At 37.8% G+C, this 24,571-nt stretch overlaps 3 protein-coding genes across 7 annotated transcripts; 2 read left to right on the top strand and 1 right to left on the bottom strand.

Annotated features, from left to right (window-relative positions):
* The first annotated feature begins 1,953 nt into the window (after nt 1–1,953).
* LOC103940281 lies at nt 1,954–3,846 on the top strand. The gene is made up of 2 exons (XM_048583991.1): nt 1,954–2,703; nt 3,553–3,846. Exons 1-2 carry the CDS (start codon nt 1,990–1,992, stop codon nt 3,829–3,831), a joined length of 993 nt encoding a protein of 330 aa, XP_048439948.1. The 5' UTR covers nt 1,954–1,989; the 3' UTR covers nt 3,832–3,846.
* A 3,483-nt stretch (nt 3,847–7,329) lies between these two features.
* LOC103940695 (probable disease resistance protein At5g63020) lies at nt 7,330–10,941 on the top strand. 5 transcript variants are annotated; one of them, XM_048583990.1, is made up of 2 exons: nt 7,330–9,800; nt 9,853–9,892. In XM_048583990.1, the coding sequence occupies exons 1-2, from the start codon at nt 7,482–7,484 to the stop codon at nt 9,871–9,873; spliced, it is 2,340 nt and encodes a 779-aa protein (XP_048439947.1). In that variant the 5' UTR covers nt 7,330–7,481; the 3' UTR covers nt 9,874–9,892. The 5 variants fall into 5 exon arrangements, with proteins under 5 accessions (XP_048439947.1, XP_048439945.1, XP_048439946.1 ...); XM_048583988.1 differs by adding an exon at nt 10,529–10,941 and having other exon boundaries at nt 7,334–10,271; XM_048583989.1 differs by adding an exon at nt 10,523–10,941 and having other exon boundaries at nt 7,334–10,271.
* Nucleotides 10,942–11,149: 208 nt separating this feature from the next.
* On the bottom strand, nt 11,150–14,112 carry LOC103952639 (zinc finger CCCH domain-containing protein 28-like). Its single transcript, XM_009364278.3, has 2 exons — nt 13,073–14,112; nt 11,150–11,716 (listed from the first exon to the last, which is right to left on the bottom strand). Exons 1-2 carry the CDS (start codon nt 13,620–13,622, stop codon nt 11,454–11,456), a joined length of 813 nt encoding a protein of 270 aa, XP_009362553.2. The 5' UTR covers nt 13,623–14,112; the 3' UTR covers nt 11,150–11,453.
* Nucleotides 14,113–24,571: the final 10,459 nt, after the last annotated feature.

Here is a 24,571-nt window from a genome sequence, read left to right as displayed (position 1 = left end):
TGAGATTGTTGTGATGACTTAATATTGTTGTGTTTCATTTCATGACTTAAATGATTTGAAAAATGTGTTTGAGCACGTTCCCATTTTTCGAATTACTAACATAACATACAAGGTGAGCAAATCTCGGAATGGTGGGCACCGGTATGATGCTAGTTAAAGAATCCATGATGCTCAAGGAGATAGAGCTATTTATAAGGCTATCATGCGGAGCCTGGGTTTTCTTAATAATCATCTTTTGGCATTTGGATAGAGAAATGATCAAGTATCGTTATGTCATCGTTAAGCTATCGATATATGACGCATATGTCGTCGTTATTAAAACCTTATTATTTCTACAACCAAATGTAAGAAGAATAATCCGTTGTTGCAAAGCTCCTCGATTTGTGAAAACAAAACTTATATAAGTTGACGTGCGCCTTCGTTACTCATATATTTTTTTTAAACTCCTCTCCTTTGTATTCTTTGTTAATCATAATGAAAGGAATAGTGTGTTTGATAACCACTTTGTTTTTAGTTTTTAGTTTTTAACTTTCCGTGTTTGAGATATGAAGAAAGTATTTCAGAGAAAATGTTGCATTGTATGTCTTATTATATATACCAAGCTTTCTGTGGTTAGAATCATATGGCAGTTTATAAAATTTAAGAGACAATAATATACACATGGAAGATTTAAGTATATTTGCAAAAGCATTTGGTATTGGCTGTGAAACTTACTGATTAATAAATGTTTTTTGGTGCTATCAATAAAATAAAAATTAGGTACACCACTTATATATCCTAGCTGTCTATTTTAAACAGCGAAGGGAACCAAAAAAGGCTTTCCATTTGGACATTTTTCACACCAAGAAATTATTTTTCATGAAATAGAGGGTCAATGGTTATAATTTGAGATTCATGGAGAAAACATGGGGCTGGTTACGATTTCTGTTTTTTGTTTTTGATTTTGATTTTCATGTTTGAGATAAAAATCATTATGCAGGAAAAATGATGAGAGAGATGTAGAAGAAATATATAAGGAAAGACAGAAAAGGAAAACTAAAAACTAAATTCTATTTTAAGTTGCTTTCTTTTTCAAGATTTTGTTTTGTTTCGCTTTTATTTATTTTGTTTCCTCTCCCTTCTGCCTTCTTCATCCCCTTTTTCCTCATATACTTTATTCATATCTCTAGCACGAAAAGTAAAAAACTAAAAATTGAAAATGAAATGACTATCAAACAGGCCTAGATGACCAACCTCTAACTCCTAAGTAATATAACCTTTTGTTTTTTAATTACTGTAGTTTAGAGTGATTAAACTAATCAACAAATCAAATATATTATTATGGCCCTTTGTTGGTTTGCTGAAACATGATGTAATGCCAAATTTGTCACCGTCATCAGATGCCAGATGATTTATCCCCACTTTCTTTACTATTATTCCCTTGATGAATCATGTCATTCTCTGTGGGGCCATAAAATATAGGTCCTTCTAGCGATAGTGATAATAATCCTCAAATCCTGGAAATTTTGTATCTTGTCTGAGTTTCCTCTACTTATCTAAATTTCCAGTATAGATTTTGATCTCAATGTTCTTTAATTCCGAATGAATCAAGCCTCCCCAAGTAGTATTCAAATTTACGACATGTTAGTTAACAGTTGACCGCTCTACCACTGAGCTACCAAAGAAGAAAAAGTGAAGAGAGAGAGAGAGAGAGAGAGAGAGAGAGAGTCCATTATCTGCTTAGAGGATTGCAATCTTGGAGGATATGGTTTTTGTTTTTGAAATGCATACTTTGAAGTATCTGAATTGACTCATTCAGTACTTTCCTTGTTAAATGTTAATTTACTGTTGAAGTTCATAACTTTTGAAGGTGGGTGTTTATTCTGTGGAGCCTAAAGTAAAGTTGAAAGTATAGAAGGTTGTTGTCATAGGCTGCGCAACTCAGAAGTCCGTGCAGCAGAATTATATGGTTTGAGTAGTGATTCTGGAGTTTTTGCTGTAGATTGATAAATGGAAGCAACGTTTTTGCACCCTTCGAACTATCCTTTCTATAACTTGGGATTTGTAAATACACATAGAACCCTTCATATGACGAGGTTGAATCCAGGTCAAGCTAAAACTCCATCCCCAGTTCTCTTGCACACAGATGAAACTGGCCCGTTTTCAGAGTTTAAGAAGGGTTATGGTTCAAGTACAGCTTTAAGAAACACTGCTCCTAGAAAATCATTTCCGGGTCTACCAAACACAGTTGGCATAATTGGAGGGCTATCTGTTGATTCTAGTGTTAAATTTATGAGAAAACTTGTCAATTGGAGTTCAAGAGATGGAGAAAGTTGCCCTCCTTTTGTTCTTTGTTCTGACCATGTTTCAAATAAGGAGCTTTTATCATTTGAGAGAAGTTCTTTTCCTTCTGTCAGCAGTAAAAGTGAAGCTCCTGAATTCGATCCCACTCCAATTGTGGAGAATTTGCTGAGTAAGAGGATTTTTCTTGAAAAATCTGGAGCTTGTTGCATTGTAATGCCTTGTCACATATCACATTCTTGGCATGATGAAATTTCTAAGGGATGTTCTGTTCCTTTTCCTCATATTGGTGAGTGTGTTGTCAAGGAGCTCAAGGAAGCAAAGTTGAAGCCGCTTGAAGCCGGAAGTCGTTTGCGGATTGGAGTGCTTGCAAGCCATGCAACTTTGACAGCAGGATTCTATCAGGAGAAACCGCGGAGCGAGGTAATTCCATTTTCCTGCTTCTGTTTTTGATTGTCTAGTCTTGGTAGCCATGTTTTAAACAGATTACAAGTTCCCCAGGACATTAAATGGCATTCATCTCGTGCCAGTTAAATGTTGTGATTGGCTCATATCTTGAACTGGCAACAAGGAAGTAACCCGTGTGCTTTCGGTAGTGGATGATTTGTGACTTTGTGTGTTTGCTTTCGATGGAAATATCACATGTTTGTGGACTGCATTGAAAGTGACAAGTGCTACAAAGGAAAAGCAAAAGTGGGTTTGCTTTTGACTTTGGGAGCATTATGTTAGAAATGTGATGGCTTGGCCTTTGTTTAATGCAAGGAAATGCTTGCATTAGGTATGCTTGCCGAGGAAGAGGCTTGCATCAGGAAAGCATCCAAAGAGATGGTGAAAGCATTTGGCTCTACCATGGGCACGGGTGAGAGAAATCAAGAGAGCTAGAGTAAAAGGTTTTTGGTGAAAGAACTCTTGGGGTAGAGTGAGGTTCTTGGGAAAATTCTATGAGTGGGTGTGCAAGGGATTGGGATTGGGTTATTGTTGTGATTTAAGTCATATATACTTGTACTGTTATTCTCATAGTGAAGAGTAATATGTCTCCGGGGACGTAGGCAGGTTTTTGTCGAATCTTGTAAATTTCTCAGTGTCTTTATTTCTTGTATTTTATTCTGTTCAACTATGGGTCTATATCTTGCTGAGGTAATTTGAATCTTGTTTCCGCACTAACAAACAGGCCGAGGCACAACATTAAATATGAATTCCTTAACTATACTTCTAAACAAATTTATTGCTACGTCATGTTACAATATTTATTCATTCGCATTATAAATACAGGGATTTGAGGTTGTTCTGCCGGATAAAGTGACAATGGAACACTTTGTAATCCCTGCTATTGAAGCCTTAAACAGAGAGGACATAGAGGGAGCGCAAAACCTCTTGAGGATCGCACTCAAGGTTCTTCTGGCGAGGGTTGTGAACTCTGTTATTCTTGCGTCCGATGATATGCGAGGTCTTCTTCACCTGGATCCTCTTCTTAAGAAATGCATTGACCCTATGAATGCCTTGGCTAGGTCAACCATAAGCTGGGCTCAGTCTGCTAAAAAAGGTACATGAAAAAATAAAAAATGCAGGTCCTCCTTACATCCCAGTTTGTGCTTGAATCTTAATATTAATGCAAAATTTTTGTCTGTCGATATAGTTTTGTTGCCTATGTGTCGTGATACTGCTTTTTCTCTTTTGTAGTCATTTTGCAAATTGGAAGTGCCTCATACGTTTGAATTTTTTGGCATCGCTATAAAATTAAAAACTTCAGAAATTAGTCTAGCATTTGTTTCAGCTTTTACATTTCTACAGTTCTACTTTGAGTCAACATATCCTTAATTCTATTTTCAAGTGGAGGGACACTTGGAAAAAACTTCTCTCCACTTATATTATGATAGGTGGTATACTGGGTAAAATTTCTCCACCCCAGCCCAACCTACCCCATCCTTCAGGGTCATAGTTGACCCCAAAGTTCAAGGCTGGCTCTATCCCTTGAACTTATAGCAGTGCCAACAGAATGAAACTACGAGCATGAAATGCATGAAAGAAAAAAAAAAAACAAACCAAATGGAAGAAAGAGAGAATAAAGGACACATTCAAACTGGTCCCCAACCATCCCTCCTCAGCCCAGAGATAGAGGGTTTGAAACAAGGAAGAAAAACATTTTTAGCAACTTCATCTTCCCAAACTTAGCCGTTCCACCTCTTTGTGTCTCCTTCGATGATGAAATTGCTTGTTTGAAATTTTGAAGGGTATCCAGATGTTCCATATGCGCCAGAGGTGATATGTCTTTAAGCTTGAATGGTTCCTGTAACCATTGACAAGCCAATTCCTAACAATGTATCTCATGAATCATTCTTCTCTATTATTTTCATGGTGTTTCATGGTGAAGACGGTTCAAAGAAGAAAAAACTGAAAAAGAAAAAGGATCCTAATGCACCCAAAAGAGCGATGTCTGCTTTCATGTTCTTCTCAAATATGGAGAGAGATGTGAGTTTTTTAATTTCTATTTATTGGTTCTAACTTTTGGTTCTAGTTATTATTTATGTTTTGAAGAAATTATTGACCTTATTTGTGTTGACCGCAGAATGTCAAGAGAGAGAACCCTGGAATTGCGTTTACTGATGTGGGAAGAGTGCTTGGCGAGAAGTGGAGAAAAATGTCTGGTATGTGTGATTCTACCATATTACATCTTGTGTGCTTCCACAACATGAGGAATTTCTGCGAAGTATAACTTTGTTAACATAATGTTTTCCATTTTTCAGCAGAGGAAAACGAGCAATATGAAGCAAAGGCTCGTCAAGATAAAGAACGCTACAAGGATGAAATTAGTGGCTACAAGAACCCCTAACCCATGAACATAGAATCACAAGGAGTGCAGATTGGACGAATTTCTTGTTGAACCAGATGATGAATCTTCTTCGTCTCCACCAATGATGAATTTCCTGTTGAACCAGATGATCAATTCACAAGAAGACTGCAAATTCATGCACGCAAACGGACGCACATGTGTGAGAACCAAGAACAAACATAGCCAAAGGAGAATTTTCTAAGGTTATCTGCAATTGGAAATAAGGTTTTGACATACTTCACCCTAGTCAAACTATTTTTTGCTAGTTTTAGTCGTGTGACATTGACACACCATATCTTGTAAACTGAAAACATGTCTTTACAATAGCAATGTGCATAAAATTCGGAAGATAACGGCTAAAATCCCTGGACAACAGAGATATGAAAATCAAGAAAAACGGTACAAAATTTTGGTTTCATGCATCATTGTATCATCTATCTAATAGAGATGTGGCCCACTTGTGTTAGTGGATCTTACTTCTATTAGAGAGATGGTATAAATAGATGGTAAATATAGCATTACTCTTTTTTTTTTTTTTTTTTCTTCTCCTTCTTCTGATGTGTTTGGAATGCAGGTTTTGCCATATTGTTTTGATTTTCTGATTTTTTTTTTATTTTTGGAACAACCGATATTATCTAGACTAAGACCAACTCCAACCCATGGCCTAAAACCTATAATTTCCCTTCTATTCCCAACAACCCACCGCCCGAGCGCCCCCCCCACCCCCACCCCCCAAAAAAAAAAAAAAAAAAAAAAAAATCCATTCCAAGCCTAGTTCTAATTTGGAGTTAGAACCTAAAACCTAAAAAAAAGCCAGATTCTGGCCAAGATTTGAGTTTAGGTTAGTGGGCTGGCCCACATCTGCGTGTGGATGTGCCAGCAAAAAGAAAAGTGCTTGACGCTTAGCGCACCTCACGCCTCAAACGTGTAGAAGCTTTAAAGCCCAGAGGTCCCACCCACGTGGGTGTTGTCGGCCTTGTCGCTGAGCCCAAGGGCTCTTTCTTCATCTATGGCTTGGATTAATTAGATCCAATGGCTCTTTTTGTAGCCCCACTCAAATTTCTCTTTTTTTATTGTTTTATATTTATAAATTTATTGAATCCAACGGCTGAGATCTAATACGATTAAATTCAATGATAAAAAAAAGATCTAACGGTCCAAATTTAAATCCAATGACTAAAATAAGATCTAATATACATCTCTATTGTCACATCCCGACCCGGGCCCCCACCACATCCCGGGCTCGACTCCACCATAGTACGATATTGTCCGTTTTGGGCCCCTACCACACCCTCATGGTTTTGTTTTTGGGAACTCACACAAGAACTTCCCAGTGGGTCACCCATCCCGGGATTGCTCTTGCGCGAACTCGCTTAACTTCGGAGTTCCTACAGAACCCAAAACCAGTAAGCTCCCAAAAGGTATCGTGCTAGGTAGAGATGAGAATATACACATAAGGCTCACATGATCCACTTCCCTGGACGATGTGGGATCTTACATTGATCATGTATTTCATATTCTTCTATAGTGTTTTATGAGTTTCATGGTGTTGGTTTAGTATTTTTGAATATTTATTGAAATCTAAATATTTTTAAGTTAAAGTATTCATAAAATTAAATTAGGATAGTCTACATAATTTTTTTTTAAAGTTAATTTAAAAAAAAAACCTAAATTCATTCCTTAATAATCTTGGGCAAAATTGTAGGTCATAAGGATTGAAGCAGAAAAGTTGTTTCTGGTTAAAACCTAAATTTTCTGGGTTGGAGATGATCTAAGGGGAGGGGGTGGGCTAAGCCTCATAATGGGCTAGCGATAATATAGTTCAAATTCACCTTTGACAAGAATTGAACTTAAGATCTCTCACTTACAAATAAAGAGAAATACCACTAAACCGTAGTATTAAGTGACTGAACTTTTTTTAATTTTTGAATGTGAAGGAAACAAAGAGCAATATTAGGTTTATTGAATCTTTCACCAAATTGTGTTGCTCACTTTATAAATACAGATTTCATATAATCTTGATGCGAAAATAAAAGAAATGAAAACAGCCAATTCCTTTAATTTCAAATAACCTGAAACTTGTCACGATAAAACATTAAATCTCAAACGAAACCCAATTTGCAAATTTCCTTGTTGATACCAGAACTCAATTCACTACATGAATCCTAAAATGTCTATCTGGAAGTCAAGAGTGAATTATTGGGTCTTCTGATTAAAGTGACATAAAATTTTTGGTGAGCCCGACCGACACAACGTAAAGGTACAGGCATTGCAATGATTAATTCCACATATCATCCTGTTTACAAACACTTACCTAATTCCTCTCCCAAACAAAAGTACATCGTTTCATTTTTCAGTATTCCTGCAAGCCATGGGGAACATTTTCTCAGTCTCCATATCTTGCGATCCCACGGCTAACTTCTGCTGCTGGGGTTTCCTTAGTCAACAAGCAAACTACATCAACAAGCTCGGAGAAAACCTTGAAGCTCTGGATCGATCTTTGCAAGAACTGACCGCTTTAAAGAATGATCTCGTGAGAAGGGTTGAGGTTGCCGAGCTTCAGACATCCATGATGCGCTTGGACCAGGTACAACTGTGGATTAAAAAGGCGGAAACTATTGAGACACAAGTCAGAGAAGTTGAAAATTGTGCAGATCGAGAAATTCAGAAATCATGTAGCGGAGTTTACTGCTCCAAGAACTACTTTCCCAGCTACAAGTACGGAAAAAAAGTGTTTAAAATGTTGGTGGAAGTGGATGCCTTGAAAAACAAGGGAAGCTTTGAAGAGGTGGCAACAGAAAGCTTACCGGTAGGTGTAGTCTATGAAATGCCTACTGAACCAACAGTGGGGATGGAGTCGATGTTTGATCAGGTCTGGAGGCATGTTGAAGATGACCAGGTGGGAACAATCGGGCTATATGGAATGGGAGGGGTGGGCAAGACCACCCTCCTTACCAAAATCCATAACAAGTTCGCCTTTAGTACTTCTTACCATTTTGATCCTGTGATTTGGATCGTGGTCTCAAAAGACCACAGACTTGACATCCTCCAGGATAAGATTGGTGAAAAGCTTGGGATTCTTAATGACAAATGGAAGCACAAAGAGCCGCATGAAAAAGCTCAACACATCTTCAAGTTCTTGAGTGAGAAGAAATTTGTGCTATTGTTGGATGATATATGGGAGCCGATTGAAATGACTAAAGTTGGGATTCCTAATCCAGCGATTCCTAATCCAGTGACTCCTGGTCCAGCTAACAATAAGAAGTCGAAGATAATATTCACAACTCGCTTGGAGCATATATGTAGTTGTATGGATGCTCAAATAAAGATGAAAGTCAGGTGTCTAATGCCAAACCAAGCATGGACCTTGTTTCAGGAGAAGGTGGGCAAAGAAACTCTTCAAAGTCATCCAGATATCCCCAAACTTGCGCAAGTAGTGGCAAATGAGTGTGACGGTTTGCCACTTGCAATAATTACAGTTGCAAGAGCCATGGCGTGCAAGAAAACACCCCACGAATGGAAGCATGCAATTCGTGTTCTAAAGGAATCTGCCTCGGAGTTTTCCATGATGGGGGACAAGGTATTTCCTCTCTTAAAATTTAGTTACGATAATCTACGAAGTGAGAAAGTCAAATCATGCTTCTTATATTGTGCTCTATTTCCGGAAGATTTCCTGATAAGTAAAGATGATTTATTATATTTTTGGATGTGTGAGGAGATGTTTGAAGATGTTAACGTAGATGAAGCAAAAAATGAGACTTACCATATCATAGGAACTCTCCTTTCTGCATGTTTGTTGGAAGAGGAAGGAAATTTTGTAAAAATGCATGACGTAATTCGTGACATGGCATTGTGGTTGGCTTGTGACTGTGGGAAAGAAAACGAGAGTATCCTCGTGCACACAGGTCTCCCGAGAACGCCAAATGTGGAGAAATGGAAGAACACAAAAAGGGTATCATTGGTTGGTAGTCATTTTAAAAGTCTGGTTGAAACACCAAAATCTCCAAATCTGTTGACCCTATTACTTAGAGGTGGAGGAGGTCCTTTGAATATGATTGCTGATGGCTTTTTCGATCATATGCCTACTCTGCGAGTTTTGGATTTGTCTGAAAATCTGAACATAACCAAATTGCCATCTGGCGTTTCCAAACTGATTTCGTTACAACATCTCAATTTGTCAAGAACTGGTTTAAGAAAGTTGCCGGTTCAGTTAAAGGCATGCGTAAGGCTAAAGTATTTGGACTTGGAGCATATGGATAAGCTTGATTTTGTTCCACCGAATCTAATATCAAGTTTTCCAGTGCTAAAAGTTTTGAGAACTTTAGCATGCGGTTCTTCAGATAGAATTTTTTTTGATGGTGAGGGTGCCCTGATAGAGGAAATTCAGGGTTTGGAATACCTTGAAGTCTTGACGTTAAGCGTACGAAGTAGCTCTTGTTTCCAAAAATTGTTCAGCTACCACAAATTGGTGACCCGCATTCGGACTCTACAGCTCTCGGATGGCAAGAACCAAGCAAGCTTTCTAGACATTTCATCTTTGGTGGATATGAAACATCTTGATACCCTTTATATTCGGGAAACTCCTAATTGGAAACAATTGGAAGTTTATTGGGCAGGACGAGCACCCAATGATCCCCGGGATTTAATGATGATAAAACAAAATTGCTTCCTTTGCCTTCAGTTCATAGAAGTATCACGATGCCCAGATCTCAAAGACATGACTTGGCTCATTTTTTCTCCAAATCTCAGCCATTTACGTGTAGATGCCTGCAATGATATTGAGAAAATAATCGATCTGGAAAGACTGGGTGGAGTTGGAAATGTGGTACAAGAACTGAACCCTTTTGGAAAACTTACCGTTCTGAGTTTGAGTTCGCTTCCACGGCTGAATAGCATACATGATAGAGCCCTGCCCTTTCCGTACCTGAAAGAAATCAAGGTACTTGCATGCACAGCGCTGAGAAAGCTTCCACTCAACTCCACAAGTGCTGAGGGGAGCAATATTGTAATCAGAGGACATGAGTACTGGTGGTCTTTCTTGGAGTGGGAGGACGAAGATACTCGAAAAGTTTTTCTTCCCTGCTTCCAAAACACGACAACTAAGTGAGGCAGCAAGAGGGCCTTACGTAAGAACAAGGAGGATGATTCTGCTTGTATACAGGTGCATACCATAATATATTCAATATTGTGCTGTTGTTTGGATATTCAAAACCTCGAAATTCCATATTCTGTGATTCTTTTCATTCAATCTACGCTCATATATATTCTAAGCTTTGTGTATATTGTTATTGTTGAACCTCACGTTGGGTTCTAAGAAAATCATGCATTCTACTACTTTTATACAATTAACAGCAGACTCTCCAGCCACCATTGTCGGCCAAGTGACGTAGAATGCTTCTGTCCTCTTTTAAGTGGCAGCTTCTTCAGCGCTGGACATTCTTCTCCCAAGATTTCGGCATCTTGTACAAACTGAAGGCCAAGGAAGCACACGTGATTCGTCACCATTGACATCCGAGGATCCTTATGTGCTCGTTCTGCACAATAAATTTCAAGTAGTCCAAATTAGGATATTCCACAATGTGAAGGATATGAACATGTTTCATATTCTTCAGAGATGATATATCTACAACATCTGAGTGATTCTTTCCATCCTAGTGGTGTAGAGTTCGAGTGCAGGTCATCAAAAGTGTAAAGACAGAAATTCGTCTGGAGCTGTACCAGCACCAGTTCCAAAGAGACGAACATGGAATACCTATTACAAATAACATGGCTGCTGGCCTACCGATGTATATTCTGGTGTTCATTAAATCTCAAAGTCTGTGTTTCTTTTACTGTTTCTGCATGTGAAGATTAAGACCTCTTGTTACAATATCTGAAACCAAAGATATCCAGAAGGGGCCATCCTAATCCCAAACATGACGGGTTTAAGTCCCTGCCGTCCCACCATAGTTTTAGTTTGCAAGAAGACTGCAAATTCATGCACGTAAACAGATGCACACATGTGAGAACCAAGAACAGAAATAGCCAAAGGAGAATTTTCTTGGCTACATTCATGTGACAGTGCCACACCATATCTTGTAAACTGAAAATACGTCTTTACAATAACAATGTGCATAAAATTCGGAAGATAACGGCTAAAATCCCTAGACAACAGAGATACGGAAAATCAAGATATTTAAAATCTGGCTTTGTAGGCTCTTAGGTATGAAGCATCTCCTGTGTTTACCAGACTACGGGTCACAATCGAAGTCAATCCCCACTCACTCGACAAAACGAAGGTGTTAGAGGAAATTACAACAAGCTTCTTATATCTATAGAGAACTAATCTACTTCCTTACACATGTCACACTAAACTCGAGTAACACTCCACTTTGCTTGATGAGCCACGTAGAAGAGGCATATCTTCAATCCAATCAGCATAGATGCGACTCAATTTCTCAAGTTCGTTCCACTCTAAGTTGCACTGCGTACTCTGACCATGTTTATAAGCAGTCGCAACCCCCATCCTACGATTTGACGCATTGTTGCCCCTCGTATAAGTCATTAAACTGTTGGCCTGCACACTTCCACATTCTGGTGTAGTAGAGCCACAAAGCTTCCTTAGTTCTGCAAAATTAACAACAATGCATCTCAAAATTTGTTCTTTTAAAATCATTGCACATCCGTCAATAGTCAGCAATTCTTGAATCATGATCGGTTCTACAGGGTCATCGACTCCTCTCATTTATCATTGGAGATGGCTACAGATGAATTTGTGCCACACTTTGAAATGCCAGGTAAAACTAAATAAAAAAAGGTGGTGGTTAAATTGTATGAACGACTAATGCACAACTTTTATAAAAGCATATGAAAAAGTGCCCCACTTTAATTACAAGCCAAGACAACCAGACACAGAAAGAAACAATCTCAGTATAAACCTATATACCCAATCTTCAGCAAGACGAAAAAGAAAGTCTGATGCCACTATTAAGTCATACACATCGAATATCAATTTGAATTAATCAAAGTGGAAAAGGTCTGGTCTTTTTTGCTTTCTTTCATACTTGGAGAAGCCTAGCCCCTTTCGAAATAAGAACTGAGGAAATTGCAATCAGTGATTCAGCATTATGCAATCTAAATACCTAGTTCATTAGATGAATGTCCCGGGTGCCTCTTCTAAAGTTCAAGTCCTTCAGCAGTCCAACCTATTGGCGTGATTTGATACCTTCTTAACAGAAAAAAGCTCTAAATAAAAAAAGGTGGTGGTTAAATTGTATGAACGACTAATGCACAACTTTTATAAAAGCATATGAAAAAGTTGCACCATTTTAATTACAAGCCAAGACAACCAGAGACAGAAAGAAACAATCTCAATATAAACCTATATACCCAGTCTGCAGCAAGACGAAAAAAAAAGTCTGATGCCACTATGAAATCATACACATTGAATATCAATTTGAATTAATCAAATTGGGAAAGGTCTGGACTTTTTTCTTTCTTTCATACTTGGAGAAGCCTGGCCACTTTCGAAATAAGAACTGAGGAAATTGCAATCAGTGATTCAGCATTATGCAATCTAAATACCTAGTTCATTAGATGAATGTCCCGGGTGCCTCTTCTAACGTTCAAGTCCTTCACCAGTCCAACCTATTGGCATGATTCAATACCTTCTTAACAGAAAAAGCTCCAAAGGTCGAGTGTGGTTTCTGAATTTTCTGATACTGAACCAATTGGGTTTTACTTTTGACAACTTTTCTTGTAGTGCAAGTTAAACGAATCTAGAGCACATGAGAAATCAACCGATATTCTAACAAAGAGTAGACCATCTAAACATTCATACGATCATCACACACACATACACGCAGAAGGAAAAACTAGCCAAGCTGTGCAATGCAGGTATCCTATCCAAAATTGTAATTTACATTGAACCCGAAAAAAATCATCCTCTGAACATATAAAACTTAGTAGTGTCAAAATCCATACCCAGAGACTTCTTGCAGTCAAATTGAGCAGAACCACCAGCTGTTGAAATGCTTATGAACAAACTATCTCTGATATTTTCAGGATTGACATGACGAAAGCGGCATTTGTCTCCGTAACTGCATGTTCCCCATCTAAAGAACGACCTGCATATTCTCACTCCATTAGAACTTCCATGATCACCATTCCAAGTCCTCCTGGCCAAGTTTCCGTTCTCAGTTTCCATTCCTTGCGCATCACGCAAAGTCCTGCGGAGATCACTGGTGCCATGAGCAAAGGAACATCTCTGCCCAGAAGAGCAACAACCCATTTGGAATTTGCGGCACAGTTTGGTCTTGTAATAGCTAGGCAACATTTTGTTCTGTCCTGAGGCCGCATTCGAGTTCGATACGGCTTCAGAAGTTCTGGGTTTCTTGAAAGCTTGGGACTTGATGTCAGATTGAGCTTTGATTTCTTTCTCCTCAGTAGGAATTTGATGTTTTATCTGACGCCCGTTGTCAACGGATTCAAGATATCGAGCAAAAAATTGGTGAGTAGGTAATGGAGTACTCATGTTGGTATGTAACTTGCGACCCAGTTGCACTCCAACTGTTTGACGAAATGCCAAAGAACCCAGAAGAAGAAAATTATTTCCGGGAAATGGTTGGAGCTGAAGCTGAAGAAAAACCCAGATGCTGTATCAGAAGAAATCAGTGGGTGTCAGTGAAGGAATGAGACACATTGTGCTTGAACATTGAAAAAAAATTGCAATGAATGCATCAGAATCCAGACGAACAAGAAAACCCAGATGTAAATTTGAGAATTTAGTGAGATGGGGAGGTCCCAGAGTGAAGATTTTAAGCAAAATCTCGGATTATGATTACAGTGAGAAACATTATGCTCATCAGCTCGGTTAGTTTCTACATTCTGAAGAGTGAGTGGTCTGGTTACAGTTTCTACGTTACTATGGTGAGCATTAAAGAGATTTTTTTTCTTCAAGTGAGCTACCATTAATTAAGCCTTCTTTACTTTACTTGTTGTAATGAATGAGAATATTTTTAATTCCCACTAATTTCAGTGTTTATATTTGGTGCTTGATATGATTAGAAGGTTGGAGACTTTATAGTGGTTTTGTTATGGCTTCGTACGAGTTTTGAATGGTTAAGATGGTTAAGCAAATAAATAGTTCATATCGCTAAACTGATGATTGTAGCCAAATTCCATAAAATAAGAACTAGCTACAAAATTTACATGTATTTAATGCATTATCATATTGACATTTAGATCCAATAAGATAATATGATAAGAAATAATTGATAAGTTTGTTCAACGACTATAAGATTGTTGTGTTTCATTTCATGACTTAATGGTTTGAAAAATGTGTTCAAGCACGATCTTTCCGCTTTTTGAAATTTACTAACACAACATGCAAGATGGGCAAGTCTTGAGGATGATGGGCACCAGTGCGATCCTAGTTAAAGACATTGTGACGCTCAAGTAAGTAATATTAAGGAGATAGAGCCATGTATAAAGTTATCGTGCGTAGCCTAGGTTTTCTTAATAATCATTTTTTGACATTTGGATAGAGCAATAAAAAGGTATTGTTATGTCATTGTTATGTTGTCGATAGATAATCAATATGTCGTCGTTATTAAAACTTTATCATTTCTGCAACCACATGTAGATTATTCCAACTAATTGCCAAAAAAATATTCTGTTGCAATTTTGGTTCCTTCAAGTGTTCGTCACTCAAACTCTAACCTAGTAGTCCACCCATACTAAGCCTGGTAATATAAACTCACTTATATTACTCTACCAAGAGATTCTAAGCCAAAATCTAGTAGAAGAAAAGAAGTGCAATTCACAATAAGTCTTTGATAACTTTAAAATTCAAAGAAATATGAATTCAAAACATTAGAAAAATATCCTTGACTTTGAGATGGGAAAAGAGCACCAATGAATTACACCAACTAAAAATATGTTATGAAAGAAAGTCAGGAGGATATTTTAGTTCTCTTTCTCTGTATGTAGGTGATCTGCTTCATTAGGAAGAGAAGAAAGGGCACACGAGTGACTTGAGAAAATTCTAGCAGAGAGGGAACCTGATTAGCCACGGTGGAAAAAATGGTAGGTAAAGCTATACCATGTTATCAATTAGTGGAATACTTGACAAAAAAACTAACAAAAGTGTGAAAGTGATCGAAAAATCAAACTTCAGTTATGAAAGTGAGACAAAAAAGTAACTATAGAAAAGTGTGATTTCTACAAAACTTGAAGATAGTAAAATGAGTAAAATGAAAATTGTTGTAGGCATAATTTACTGAACAATTATGAGGCTAGAAAGAGAGAGAAGGTGTAGCATAGAGAGAGAAGAGAGAGATGTGTAATTGTGGGTGTGTTCTATTCCACCCTATTGTGCCTTTATTTATAGTAGTAGGATAGGTAAAATCCTTATCCTTTTAGGATTACAACTTTAATAGGAAGTAGACTACTAAAGGGAATATAAAAGATATCCCTAGATACACTAGGATTTACACAATCACATTTTTAATCTAATAGGACTGCAACACACCCCCTTGAGTGTGTAAATACTCAAGTGAATGGCGCATCAGGTCTTTAGCGATGAAGTAAGTACATTGGATGAAGTTTTCGGCACAATGAGTGAATGTGAGTCTCAAATCAACGGAAAAATGCATAAAAAGTAAAACTCACAAAACCTAGCTATGGTAAAACCCAAGGTGGAAGAAAACCCATAGACTAAGGAGAAAAGTGAGAAGTTGCATCAAGTCAAAACTATACATCTTTTGGACGCAAGTAGAAGAGCTCACAAGGTTATGATCAGTTCAGGATGGTTGCCTTGTTAAAACCTAGTTAGGTAGCAAAAACCCAGTGGGAAAAATGCTCATAATCTTAGGGAAAAAGAGTACATTAAGATCAAGTGAGTATACTTCTGGGTACTCCCCCTGAGTTTGACATAACTTCCGAATGAGAACTATAAGCATTGTATATGATAGTTAGGCATACCATTTCCTTAGACAAGCTTTTGGAAGGTTGACTTCGACATTGACATCATATAGAGGTCGGCTTGCATGACTTCAATATCCTAATGCTTTGATGATGTATATGTAGACGCAATATGTCTTGGCGTTGACTTTGTTGATGTATCATGTCTTAGTTGGGTGGATACATGCAACATAGTCTTCATGGATTGTCTTTGGGACTCAACGATGGATGAAAACACAGCAAGTCCTTCAAATATGCTCAATAAGAACTCCTAACCATGCCTCACTTATGGCGTAGTGAAGTGAGGTGAGTCTTGGAATGATTCGAAAATTTCGCAACTAAGGTCATATCGTGGACCCTCAAGATATTGTGATATCCCTAAATGGTAAAGACATAACCATTTGAGGATTTTGCCTTGTGAGAGTTTGATAAGTAACCTGCGTCAGCACAACAAACAAGGCAAGCATCATTCTGAGGATCAGGGGGTTGGATCCGCTCGAGATGCGATGGGATTTGCCCTTGTAGTACCTTCAGAGTACGTCTTTAATACCAATTTAGTGGTTGCTGGTAAGCTCATATTTTTATATACTTTATATAAAATTCACTTGTCTTTTCTTAGTTAGTTCCTTATATTTCTGAGTTATTTACTTTGTTTTTGTATTTTGTAGGATTTGTCAAGCAAAGAAAAGAAAAATAGCACAAGTTGGATTTTAAGTAACAAATTCGTCGAAACTGCCAGTGCAGATCAGCTGACTTTGGAAACAAGTTGCGGACAACTCAGAATGAATTAGAGAACGAGCCTTATATTCTTGGAAAGCTACGGATGTCTATTTTCTGGAGTATTTCACGGATTGTTAATATCTTTTTTCTAGAATAAGTTATGGCTGTTTTAACACTAAAAGGTTCCCAAGAGGCTGAGCAGTTTGTAATTGACAAGAAAGCATTGAAGGCAATAAACCCAATAAATCTAGCAGCCAAAACTGATGCAGCCAAGAACAAACCAGCTGACACCTATTCAAATATCAGAGGAAATGGAATTAAAGATGAGGATTATGAGGGAGTTATTGGCATAAAGGCTACCCAAGGAGTTACAATTGTTTTACCATTTCCTCTCACTTATTGTCATCACTAAATGGCTATTAGTGGGTTAGTTAAAGAGAAGAAAATGATGCAGCAAGAATTGGTTTAAAAGTAGCGTTGGGGAAGGAAGGAAAGAGAAAGCCTCAGTCGATTTCTTTTGGTTCTATTTTCTCAAACTCATGTCTATCTTTTGTTTTAATTTAAGGATTGTGTAACTAAATTTTTAGTAGTTAGGGGCTGTTTTGAAGCCCTGAATATGATTGCAAGTTTGTTATGACATTTTGCTTGAATTACTTTTATGAATGGATGAAAGTTGGTTCACTACTTGTCTCATTGATGTATTCTTTACGGATGCATACTTAGTAAGCATATCTAGGATTCTAATGCTATGAATATGTGTGTGGACCTACATATGTTCTAAAGTAGTACTTGTTTTTTGTGATTAACATGTGAATCAATTTCTAGGATAAGTAAGACAATGCTAGTACTTAAGATGCCTTGTGATGACTCAAACTCTTTTCGTTCTTAATGATTTCTACTTGTTAAATCTATGAACATGCCATTCTAGATTGCATGTTAGGGACTGAGTTAAGTTGAAAACGCCATTCTCTTAACATACCACATAAGAAAGAGTAATAGGTTGAGTTCTAACATTGAGCCAACTTAAGCATCTTCATCCGGAAATAGAAGGAATTTGAATGAAACATAACATGTTTGCATGATTTTTTAGTGGTGGATAGCAATTCTCCTAACTCGTTTTTCTTAATTTGTAAACTACTTAAAAATCTTTTTTTGTCCTGTTTTTGTTTGATTGAATTTAAATAGCAAATCAACTTTAAAAATCCCAAATATTTGTGTGAATGTAGCTCTGTGTGTTTAGTATTTTCATATAAAATTTCGTACACTTTAGATAAGTGTAAGTCGGTCTAATAATTATTTTTCAGTGGCTGGTCAGTAGGGACAACAGCCCAGTGTTTGTGACATTTTAAGTAGTTAGATAAAACAATCTTCTGCGGGGAATACCCTTATTTTCATATGCTACAATTGACAAATCTTAGTGTTAATAAGGAAAATCAATAGGACATTTGTGTGCTACTTTGTGGTGTGCTTTAATCCTATCAGTTGCGTGTAGGCGTGGTGTTGCATCTTTATCAATAGATCAACAGCGAAGGAGATGCCTTGTCTATTACAATGAGTTAAGTACAACGAAGTGCAAAGTTGAACTTAGATATGGAATTTCGGATTCCATAACCTCTTCAAGGGTCTCATTTGCATATAACGTATAGACGATCATGGGTATACTCAAAGGTGACACCTTTAGGGTGTAGTTCGACTGTAGACCAAAATACTGTCAAACCAATGCTTCAACTTCAGGTCAAGGCATAAACGAGTTTTCTTCAGATCCTTCATCTCAAATTTCATCTTCAGGTGCGAGGTAGTTTTCTCAAGCTCTTCTGGAGTCTTAGTGAGATTCATGTCAACTACATAAACTCTAACTCTAGCAATTCAGAATAAGACTTCATAGTTTAACACGCAAGGGCATAATTCATCCCTGACTGATCAAATAATCACTTAGAATGGTATACCACATCCGTCAGATTGTAAGTGAACGCCTCAAACAAGTTAAGAGGGTGTTTTGTGGTTTGGAACTATTTGAACTAGACCATGTAATTTTTCGGGAACTTACATGTAAAGCTTCGTATCTATATTGCCAAAGAGAAAACACTAACCACATTTCATCATGCTGCTATCAATCACAGGACGTTTTGCGAGAAACCTTGTGCTGTAAGGGTGCATCAGATCGCATTGTTTCATTCCTCTCATAACGCTTCATCTCCCACTTGAAACACAACAGGGTTGCCTTGGACAGTGTAGGAACAACAGGTCCAATACACACTTTGGTAAGGAGGATTGTAATTTCAGTTGTCCAATCAGTTATACGTTGTCACTTAATCAATGGAACACAGTTCAATATCGTCACTTTTTATTTATGTCGGTAACTACCATATAAGTGAAAACATCATTAATGGTAATCTTATTTCAATTCCATTTAGCTCGTCCAAACTAGTATACTAGACCAAGAACTTCAAGTCTCGGGAGTAATCCGGATTCATGAGATGGAAATGATTTGAGACAGCGATCAAGTATGGATTCATTGTTGTGCCGTGTCTTCTTTTTCTATGGAAGTGAATCCTACGAATCGAGTGATCTGTCGTGCTCCAAGCCAAGAAAGATTGATTGGCTATCCGCCAGTGTACCAAACTGTCCAACAAGGGCGTCCAAACCGTTCAACAAGGGCGGCACACCCTCCAGGGATGTTGACTTGACGTCCGTTAAGTATGTCTATCCTTGCAGGCATGTTTGCAGCTGATATATGATCTCGTAGCTAGATCAAAGGAATACGTCTGAAGCAACATTCTGAAAGCTATAATTCATCATACTTGCTTATCACACTTGTGCGGTATGAGGATCGAGTTGAGACATAGTGGGCAACGTCCACGCAAATTTATGTTGTTCTCCAAGAACGTTGACGTTCTTATCTCTCCCTAACGGCGGAAAAATTGTTTCATTAAATTGACAAGTCACAAATGAGCGGTAAAGAGATCACGTGCAAGGGCTCGAAGAGAGCTAGTGTGATGGAAAATCATAATCGACAAAGATTCACATCCTTCGTTGTGGACCAATATTGGTACGTTGCAGCGGTGCAACTTGGCACATGGAATGCACACCCAAATGTGTAAATACGAAAATTGTACCCAAAATACATGAAATACTTTATCGAAAACTGTTGATATAAACTCTCCGGCATTATCCAGTTTCTCGAACCTTAAGGGATAATAGGGTGGTGAACCCTTAATTGGCCAGAAGGTTTAGCAGCAATGTGAGTGGACAAACATGTGACTAGTTTGTCGATTCATCAACCAAAACCATAAGTATTTATATGATCTGCATTTTGGTTAGATTAGTCCACATATATTCCCTTGAATCCACTATGAAAAAGGGTGATTTCGCATCTTTGCGAGAAATGATATAGAAAATCAATTTCCCTAATGAGCAGGCTTGGCAAAGTATGCTTTTAGGCACAAGATCCTTACTTTGGGTAAAGAGATATGTCGTAGCATCATTGTTCGACCTAAGTATCCCAAATGGTCATGCCAAAGCAAGTAAACTGCTCAATCATCCAGCTTCAGGCCAGCTCCAGGCCAGCTACATGTGGCATGTGCCCCAATTGGGAGATAGCCTATTGGCCCCAAATCAAAGCTTTAGGCTTATTTTTGGAGGTGGTGCAAATATATTTCACTCTATTTTCTTCAATGGTTTCATTCATGATCATTATCATCTCAAATATCCTTTAAAAAACTCAACAACAAGGAGAATTTAAGGTCTCTTAAATGGTGATGCAGTACCATTCATACAACGAGGAGTGTGCCAATGCTCTTAATCAGGTTGGATAAACCTGAAGTTGTTATTAGAGATGTGATTTAGGTGTAAAGTTAATGTGTGTAGTATCGTATTCATCCAGACAACTAACTTTCCCACATTCCTACTAATCATGTGTTTAATTGAATTTGGTCACATGTAGACAAGAAACATGATTCAATTAACTCGTATTCAAGGACTATATCAATAAGATTATCCGTAAGTGCAACAAACACCAAACGTGAATCCAAGAACATGGAAAAATGTTCACAAAGTAAACCAAAGTTACTAGGGTGGATTCGGCCAACAAAGCCATCCATGTCAAAATACTGTTTTTCCAACGATGTTTGGTGGAACAAATTAGTCTCACATTTTGATTACTAGAATGGTACTCCTTAACATTGGTTGGGGCACGAACATGTGCATAATTAATGATCTATTCCTTCAAGACAGAAGTAGATTCTACAGGGTTAATGTTCAGGAATATTATCCTTTATTCTTAAAGTTTTAGGTCTTAGGTGCCAAGGATCATGCTTCGGGCATGATGCTGCACCTTGGAAGGCCCTGATTCTACCATATGTTGTAATAAGAAACTCGAACTTGGATTGTGAAAGAGACAGACCCGAATTGGGTTTGGCAGGCTCTAGCCAAAGTTGGAGGGGTCTATTCAGTAGGCTTCTACCGAAGCAGAGCAATACTGTTTGGTGCATCCCTGTCGAAGCAGGGCATCACTATTCAGTAAGCTTTGACCGAATTGGGTTAAGCCATTAGGTAAACTTCAGCCGAACTGGGTTTATACCTTTCTCTCATGTTTGTCGTAGTAGTCAGATCCAAGAATTTGGTGAACTTCCACTTTTTACGTTTCTGCTTTAGGAGCGAGTTAGAAACATGGAAGGACGAGAAAAGTATTCTCCAGTCAAAATTCAATTGGATTTATAAACTTCAGAATTGTACTCATTCATGGACGTAATCATGGTGTGCTTCAGGCAATGTCTTTCATGATTAGATAGTCCATAGGAGTGAGCTAAAGAGCCATGGAATCCTTGTTCGGGAGGTATTTCCATCTGTAACGCTTCGGGCATAAGTCTTCGAATAAAGATCATGATGGAGGCTTATTCAGCTCTTCTTTGCCATTGTTGGCTTTAATGGTTTCTCAGCTACTTGATACTCAAGTGGAGATTCACGTCTTGTACCCTACATGAAGTGGTTTTTATTATAAACATCCAAATCAGGGAAAATCAAACTTGTGACGGTTCGACAATCCACTGAATTGGAGGGAACAAGATTGTGATTGGTACTATGGGAATGAATCATCCATAAGCATCAAAGTTAGAACATTCGAGTTCTAAGACATGGTTTTCATGAAGAATGTCGGGTTTTCATGGGTGTATTGTTCTATGAAAACTTTGAGTTTCAAAGGCACTAAATTTGAAACTACAGGTTCAATTTAGTTTATGAAAGTTTAGGTCATAAAAAAGGGGTTCATGCAAGAACACAGAATGCAATATGTTGATTTAAGTATAGTGGATTTAAGGTTATTCGGGAACTCAAGTGTGGGAGCTTCGTTACTACGAAAGTACGTCAATGGTTCAAAGTATAAAAATAAATTATTGAATCGTTAATGTCCAAAAGTGATCTTCAGGTCAATAATTTTAGATTCATTATCAAATTAATGGACTACAAGTCACTTTTAATTAATTCAATAGACTGAGACCAAACGGGGTCGATCTTAGAAGCAAAATTAATACTAACATTCGGGTTAAAATTATTTAAAATGCCAAAAACAGCATTTGATCGAAAAAGAATACAGTCCAACACACTTTGGTTGGCTGTAATACACGGCCTTGAAAAAATTGCAGGCCTCTGGGCTCGAGTTAGGCTGCACGGGGGGCAGCCCATGCAAGAAGGCAAGCTGCAATTGCAGCAGGAAGTGGGCTGATACTTGGGCATGACCCAGCAAGCAGCGCCGGCTTGCTGTAGGCATGCCAATTGCGGGGAATCAGGCCCAGCAACATATGGGTTGCTGGTGATTGGGCTATGGGTGTGAGGGGAGAGCCTATCAAACGATTGCGGGCCGTGCTGGTGGATGGTCTGGGATCGCAGGCCCAAAATCTAACCAAACCAGGCCGAAGAGGCTGGGTTGTCCTTGCTCGTTGCTTGCCCAACGGGCTGCAATCATGGGCAGATGTCACATCATCCTGGCATCTGGCTCGACGACGCGGTTGGACTTCAGGCTAGCGTGAAGGTCCAAGGTGGTGGTGCAGCTGTTGTGCCGCACTGTTTAAAGTTTTTCGACATCCCTAAGGTTTAGGAAACACTAAATTACTTCTAATGTATGTATATACTTTGACTCACAAATTCCACATATCAATTTAATTGCATAATTCATGAAACACATATAATATATATGGACAAATATATGGAACATATACAATATATATATATATATATCGGAAGGTAAATATAAATATAGGGGGTTCATGCATCATGGGAAATGTTTTTATGCTTCATGGTCGTTTCAAATATCTTACTTTATTTTAAGCGTACCTGATTGACAGAAAACAACAAAAGCCTTTGAATTTGTAAAAGATCTATCTTGGAAAGCCGGAATTGCATCTTCAATGCGTTGTATCACGTTCAACACTGAAAAATTAAATTGGATCAATAACATGTAGATCAATTCAATAAAATAGTAAATTAATGATTAAAATATAATACTCTCCTGATTGAAGATCAAACTCTTTTTAACGTAGCGTCAAGAGCGTGCTAATAACGTGTTATGGGCATAATTTATTGAACAATTATGGAGGCCAGAAAGAGAGAGACGGTGTGGCATAGAGAGAGAAGAGAGAGATTGTAATTGTGGGTGTGTTCGATTCCACCCCATTGTGCCTTTATTTATAGTAGTAGGATAGGTAAAATCCTAACCCTTTTAAGATTACAACTTTAAAAGGAATTAGACTACTAAAGGGAATATAAAAGATATCCCCAGTTACACTAGGATTTACACAATGACATTTATAATCTAATAGGACTGCAACAAAAATTACTCTTTTAGTTTATATTTTTTCACTTTCAATTTTTCTTTAAAGTTTTTAGCTTTTTTTTTTTATATAAAAAATAGTTATTAACTTGTGGTTAAAAGGTAGGAAAAGAATAGAGTGGTCACATGATCACTTTTAACGCTAAAATGGACGAAAACTAATGAGAATAACCAAATTGATTTGCGACAACTAATTTAAATTGTTCGATTTTAACTTCAGGAACAAAATAAAAAATTGTACCAATTTCAGGACCGTTCATGATAAAAATGAACTTCAACCCAGTAGTCGTTGAAATTGAATGTGGATTGATTACCTTGATACCTCCTCCCCTCTAAGCAACTAACCAAAACCCAAGTCCTTATTTGGGGCGTACGACACGAATCAGTAGCATGTTAAAAATACTAAGCAGATTGTTTCATTATAGTTTGGTTAAATAAGCTACAAAAGGCTAACTCTGTAACAACCATTCTATAAATTAACTGCCAGATGTAAAATTGAAGGTAAAAAAGGGAACAATAAAAGAAATCAGAATTTTACCAAAAAAAAAAGAAAGAAAATTAGAACAAATCTACTTTATTTTTCAGTACACTGGTATTCAACCAATCTGTCTATTGAATTTTCTTAATCTCAGGAAATGAGGGGAGAACTGCAACGAGAGCATCACCATATCCAACGGGATCTGTGAAGAAAAAGAGACGATTACATGATAATGTGATACCAATAGCATCAACAAAATCCGGCATGAAAAGAACTGAAGTGTATACAAACTTGCCACCATCCTCTCGTAGTATCCTAATGACCTCCTGTTCGGGCCCAAAGTAACAAAATGGGCTGAGACTCTTGCTCCAACGGTCTTCCGAGGCTATCATGGGCTGGCTAGGTTCCAAGAGTTGTTTAGTCGATTTTTCAATCGAGTCTTTTTACGAGAAGAATTGATTCGGATAAGGGCGAAGATTGAATCCTTGTACCACCAGGG

The sequence above is a fragment of a genome, unplaced genomic scaffold (assembly GCF_019419815.1).
Source record: "Pyrus x bretschneideri cultivar Hongxiangsu unplaced genomic scaffold, Pyrus_bretschneideri_v1 Contig20, whole genome shotgun sequence".
Classification (NCBI taxonomy): Eukaryota; Viridiplantae; Streptophyta; class Magnoliopsida; order Rosales; family Rosaceae; genus Pyrus; species Pyrus x bretschneideri.
Note: the sequence above shows the minus strand (reverse complement) of the source record. Positions and strands in the feature narration are given on the sequence as shown.